The 6557-nt window shown below is 34.4% G+C and overlaps 1 protein-coding gene across 1 annotated transcript; it reads right to left on the bottom strand.

The window, feature by feature from the left end:
* Positions 1–2264: 2264 nt before the first annotated feature.
* On the bottom strand, positions 2265–6547 carry LOC128157116 (glucosamine-6-phosphate isomerase 2-like). The gene is made up of 6 exons (XM_052819494.1): positions 6450–6547; positions 6142–6265; positions 5544–5645; positions 4756–4938; positions 3963–4147; positions 2265–3512 (listed from the first exon to the last, which is right to left on the bottom strand). The coding sequence occupies exons 2-6, from the start codon at positions 6263–6265 to the stop codon at positions 3264–3266; spliced, it is 843 nt and encodes a 280-aa protein (XP_052675454.1). The 5' UTR covers positions 6450–6547; the 3' UTR covers positions 2265–3263.
* Positions 6548–6557: the final 10 nt, after the last annotated feature.

Raw genomic sequence — 6557 nt, 5'->3', positions numbered from 1 at the left:
TGTATATGTAGAATCATGAGGAATATTAATTAAGGATTGAGGAATCAATCCTTGTCCATTATTAGACAATCACTATGGTCTGGGCGTGATCAAATCCAATAAAGTCTGACTGAATGATAGATTTTATTACCTCTTAATATTCAAAGAACTATTTCTTACGATATACAGTACATTTGGATAATTTTCGGAAAGTGTACTTGTATGAATACCGTATAACGGGTAATTTTTACTGCTGTGATTTTTTACGAATTTTACTTAAAATAGTACGAATTGAATTTTTACGTGTTATTTTTTTACGAATTGGACATGTCCGTAAAATTTAAAATCATCTGTGGTAAAAAGGGGGGGATTTCACCGTGACTTTGTTACAGTTAACACACATACAAATCAGATAATCGTTTTTCTGTAAGCTTTGTATTCCCATCATAGTTGTTGACTGAGTGATTAAAATCTAGCTACTAATGTGGCATTATACGTAGTTTTAAGAAATACTCAAGACTGAATAGAAAGATCTGAACTGTTATCACCACATGACCAAAAACGCTCAAATATACCTACATATACAGCCGTGAGGGACTGAGCTGAAGGTCATGAACATTACTCTCATACGCACGATGAAGAAAGTTTACGTCCGGTGGTTTTTTACGTCTGTGAAAATTTTCACGTTTAATTTTTACGGATTTATAAAACTCGTAAAAATTAGCAGCACGTAAAAAATACCCGTTATATGGTATACGAGGGTCAATCAAAAAATACGAAGACAATGCGGCTGTCTATCATATATTTTTCATGAAAGTCTTACTTAACAGATTAATCTGTGCACCAACACTTATGTTATTGATATGCGAAGTTTTAGTCCATTTGATGAAAGGGTATTTTTGTTACCCCTTTTTAAAACCAACATGTTTTGTCACCACGGCGCACGGTAACGTTCAAAATATGACGTCAAAATTAAACACGCAGAGTTTATAGATATACCCCATCTTTATAACACGCTTAGTCTCTTGTGCCTTTTTTCTTACAATTTAAAATGGCACTGAACCACTTAACATCTTATCTGCACACATTTGCTCGAGAATCATAAGTTAGTTCTTCAATGTTTTCATTTTCTAACCGTGTATATCTTAGTTTACAGTAAGGATAAGCCTGAACGTCGGTTGACTTTACTTCTTTTATGACCAAATATTTATAGATATTCTACTCTCTTTCGGACTGTTTTATATTCAAAATACAATGACCACCACCCCCACAAAATTTATTACAGTTAAACACAAACTTGCAAATAATTGTTGACCTTGTTTTTTGCACCATTGAGCATTTTCTCAGCTTGTATCGGCTTTTTCCTGAGTTAAATCCATTTTATTTGTACTTCTCGTTGCGCCGTGACGTCAGGCGACGTCGATGTTTTTAGTCAATTTTAAAGAGGACTATCTGACTTAAGTTACTAATTTCTGTTCGACAAAACTATATATCCCGTCATTATTTGGTACATAGAATACCATGACTATACTAAATTTGAAGTTTCAATATAATTTGGTTCCAAGCCAAATTTATAGAGATAATACTTTCAACATTATATGGTTTATTGTTGACATAACACAAATTTTGACCGTGCGCCGTGACCTCATTTTTGCAGGATTACATTCTGAATAATTCTTAGAAATAACGAAATTTATGAACTTTTTTTCTTGCAAATTGTCTGAAACTATTGCTAAATTATGTCTTCCAAATTTAGTAATGATATGACGTTAAGTAACATAGCTATGACAAAAGTCTTCGTATTTTTTGATTGACCCTCGTATATGTAGAATCATGAGGAATATTTTAAAATTAAGGAATGAGTATTCAGTTTTTGCCATGCGACAATCTTTATGGTCTCGGCGTGATCAAATCCAATGAAGTCCGACTGTATGATAGATTTGATCTCTTGATATTCAAAGAATTATTTCTTATGACATACGTACTGTACATTGGATAATTTTTGGCATGTATACGATTAAATTATTAACATTTTTATGCCTAATTTTGTATATTAATGCGAACCCTGCTAGTGCCCTAACAGTACATCATTTGTGTCATTGATGAAATTATTGAACTGTACGTTACAAATGTAATTTGTAGGGCTAATACAAACAAAGACACTGGAAAATCTTAATACCATGTCTTTTAAATAAGTGAATTGTTTTGTTTCCATTCACAGTAGTAATCATTGATGCACTATAACAAGGGCTCCAAGTCTGAAGATTAAGGCAGTCTAATAAACATCAAATTGAATATTTTTTAATTTATTAAATTATTGATACATTCATACAATTTAATAATTGGAATCTTTCAAAGAATCAAAACTACACAAAGGTGCAGAGATACATGAGATTGGAATGTAATAGTTCAAGTGGTACGATTTCCTTTTCATATTGGTCACAATTTTGATAATTACAAAGAGGGGTGTCATATTCTATAATTTCAAAAAATATAACATTTTAAAACAGGTAAGAATAATTTCTCTTACGTATGTAAAGGAATTTTTCTCTTTTATGGGGTTATAAAAATTTAGAATTGGAAATATCTATAAAAAAAAGAATCCTAAATTATCCCATATAACTATTACAAAGATAGACAAATTTCCACATTGATACACTGACTCTTTACCCTGAATTATTAATAGTAGATCTATTTCTAAGTTACACACAGATATATTTATATACTGGCAAAAGCACTGGCAACAGAGTTCTTACAAGACAGTATGAATTGGAGGTAACATCTTATGTAGTAGTATGGGTTCTGTATATAATGTACACAACCTGTTCATTCTTATTACAATAGATACAGCTGATAAGATGACAAAATCATATTAAATGACTTGGAAACTATAAAAGCCTGAAAAATGCACATAAAATAGAGGTAAGAAAATCAGATCTTAATATGAACAGGTAGCAAGATCTGAGATAAGCAAGAATTTTGAATAGAAAAATTACAAACAAAACATAGCAAGAAAATTAAACTGCTAATTCTAATTTGAGGTAATTCATAAATGATTCTGGCATATAAAATTAATAGTCAAAATAATTTTCATGTTTAACAATTTAACAAACATATACACAGTACTTATGAACATAAACTAACCGGTAATAATAAATCTAAAGCACTACCAGTGATAAGCACCAATGAAAGTTTAATAGGACTAGCCAACATATCCCATGGACATGCAGTCGTTATCTGGGGCCCTCCCCGTGGATTTCTCCTCCCTCTGTGTGGTGAGACACCTAGCTGGTCTTGACCCCTTTGATCTTGTCCTTCACAGGGTCATCCACCAGCTGATTGTGGAGGGACATCAACTCCTTGAAGTACCTGACCGTTTTGACCTTGAGCTCTAGAGTGGCATCCTCATCACAAATGAAGATCGACCGGGGGTGCTGCTGGAAGGCGGACACGGTCCACATGTGACACACCCCCTCCTCTATGGCCTTGTGGAGGGCCAGGGCCTTGTGGGCTCCAGTAATCAAAATCATCACCTGTCAAAAATACAAAATCCTTTCATAATTGTTCAGGCATGTGGCATTGCATTTTATAATGGAGGGGCGAGACAAATAGTGAACGGGGTCAGACAAAAAGTGGAGGGGTCAGACAAAAAGTGGAGGAGCGAGACAAAAAGTGGAGGGGCTAATTTGGCATGCACTATTTTTTGTATTGATAACTATAAGAAAAGAGTTCATTTTTTGACAAAATTCATCACCGTCCCCACCCCCACTATAAGAAAAGAGTATGGTACATTTTTTGCCAAAATTGATGGGACCAGCCCTCCTCCTTTCTGCTTCTTGACAGTTGTTATCTACCATTATGACTTCCTTTCTTAACAGCTCTAGCATGTAATTCTACATAGCATTTCCAATAAGAGTCAACAAATGGAGTGTATTGAAAGTAAAAGAGAGTGAATTTTTAACCTGACTGTGTTATCAAGTTACCTCCCTGGCATCCATCACTGTCCCCACCCCTACAGTCAGAGCCTGCTGTGGAACCTTAGACAGATCACCATCAAAGAATCGAGCGTTGGCCATAATGGTGTCCTTGTTCAGGGTCTTTATCCTGGTCCTAGATACCAGACTGGAGCCCGGCTCATTGAATGCGATGTGACCGTCCGGGCCAATTCCTGAACAAAACCATAATTATATCAATGTAAGCTGATTTGAGCTGATCATGATGCATTTACATTTTGGTCTGTATTTAGTTCATGAAATCACTGTCAATTCTAAAATTTTTATTAAAAAATTGTCAAAGAACTGTAAAACTACAAGAACTATCTTCGTTATTCTTTAGAGTTTGATATTTAATCTAATTCAATTCATCTATTGACAATTACCATATTGGCATACAGTCATGAATATGAGTTACATAAAACAAAAATTAAACATAAGCATAAGCTAAATATTAACTAATTTATCTACAATAGATATAACATTGGGTGAACAAAACTAAGCTTGTGCAAAGGTTACATATCAATGGTATTAAAAAAATTGTGTATTAAGTGTAAATTAATGCAAGCCTAGATATAAACTGACGAAAACTTATTAGAGGATTACATCTTATAATAATCACCGATGACAGACATGATTACCTGTAGGTATCTAGCAATGCTTCATCTGATCCTATCTTCTGTTTTGATTTTTGAGACATGCACTCTGATAAGGTAACATTTTTGGTTACCGTATATTTTGTTGTTATATATAATATAAGATATTATTGTTTGTAATTCCTTACCGCCTACAAACAGCTCGATGCCTCCAGCCTCTGTAATTTTTCTTTCAAAATCCTCACACTCCTGTTTGACATCTGTGGCGTTGCCATCCAAAATATTGGCATTTTCTGGCTGTATGTCTATATGCTTGAAGAAATGGTTCCACATAAAGGAGTGATAACTCTCCGGATGATCTCTGGGAAGGCCTACAACAATTGTCAAAGCATGTCAAAAATTCTTGCAATCATAATTAGCTATTAATCCATCTGGTTATTGTTCAGTCTTTTGGATCTTTCGTTACGCTGTTTAAGTGTGCAACAGTTGGTGAAAAGTCAATTTGTCTCAACAGGTAATCAAACCCACAGCATCTAGTATTCTATGTCAGCACTCTAGTGACAGAGCTATTGAGACCCGATATATTCACACACACACACACACACACACACACACACACACACACACACACACACACAGTTAACCTGTTAACCTGGGGACAATTAACCAGTTAACCTGGGGACAATAGCAACATTTACTTCTTTCCAATTTAATCCCAGGTGCCATCTTCACTAGCGTAGGATTTATAATCCACTACTCTCCTCTACAGAGAAAGGAACAAATCGTTCTAAACCTATGCCAGGCAAAGATGCCCAGTTGCCATCATTGACTGCATGCACGTGGGTGATAATACAGGTCTATAATTCAAAATGGTGAATCAATTTCTTAAACAGACAAGTGGATCAGAATTCAAAGCATGGAACAATAGCCTATTTTATATGAACAACAGCATAAACTCCATGAAGCTTTTACTGACCTACATATTCATCCATGTTGAATGTCTTGACATACTTAAAGCTTAGTGCACCAGCTTTGTGAAATTCTATCAGCTTTTTGTATGTCCCCAATGGTGTGCTTCCTAATGGGAAAAAAAAATGAAAATACATGTACATCAGCCATGTATCATTTGTGTAAACATTGTAATAATGAATAATCAAACAGAAATAAAGAGTAGGACACATAATTACATTGTAAGTACATTGTACCAGCAACAGTATACTATATTTTTTGCTGAAAACCTGTTTTTGTTTTAACTTGTCAATGTGTGCATGTAGACAAAATGATAACTGATCACTATTATGTGACAATCATCAAATGTTACATGGGGTATATACTAACCGGTATTGCATGTATAGTGTTTTATCTGAGAAGTTTGTACTTCAATATATTGTCTCGTTCACATGATCTATGCATGCCAATTTAATTAGTTCATTAACTGATTCAGAAGAACTTGAACCAATGCAGTACAGTATAAGTTCTTCAGGGTACTACTTCTTTTGGGTACGAGTTCTCTAGCATTTAAAGAATACACCACAATTCAGTTTTTTTCTACCGCACAATACAATATCATATACCTGTTGGTAGACCCAGAGTGAAGTACTTGTCTGGTCCTGGCTTAAAATCGTTGATTCTTCTCCTGATGTACTTAGCGGCCCACTCACTGACTTTGTCATAATTGTCAAGAATTACTAGCCTCATCTGTCATAAAAACAAAACCCTTAACTTTAGGATTTACAATAATTTTTTTAAAAACTTCCATTTGCATGTTTTTAAGTATCCATGCAGACATGCAAACATTATATAGAACAATTCCAATTTTCAAACATTAAAGATTCTTTATTACGTAAATATAGGTTATGTTCAGCAGATTTTAAAAATATACCTCCAGTACTGTTTGTGCAGGCAATTTGTCACAAGGCAAATTAGTGAGACAAAACAGCTGATGTTACCAAAAACGGTTCTGCTTCTTGCGACATCTGTCGCTTTGAGT

Source organism: Crassostrea angulata, chromosome 7, assembly GCF_025612915.1.
Source record: "Crassostrea angulata isolate pt1a10 chromosome 7, ASM2561291v2, whole genome shotgun sequence".
In the NCBI taxonomy this organism is placed as follows: domain Eukaryota; kingdom Metazoa; phylum Mollusca; class Bivalvia; order Ostreida; family Ostreidae; genus Magallana; species Magallana angulata.
Note: the sequence above shows the minus strand (reverse complement) of the source record. Positions and strands in the feature narration are given on the sequence as shown.

Bases quoted from the DNA above. Each gene is read 5' to 3' on its own strand.
- LOC128157116 (XM_052819494.1), bottom strand. From the start codon at position 6,265: ATGAGGCTAGTAATTCTTGACAATTATGACAAAGTCAGTGAGTGGGCC. The intron at 4,939-5,543 runs GTCAGTAAAAGC...CAATTGTTGTAG, and splicing joins CAACATGGATGAATATGTAG to GCCTTCCCAGAGATCATCCG. The intron at 4,148-4,755 runs GTAAGGAATTAC...GGTTTTGTTCAG, and splicing joins CATCGAGCTGTTTGTAGGCG to GAATTGGCCCGGACGGTCAC.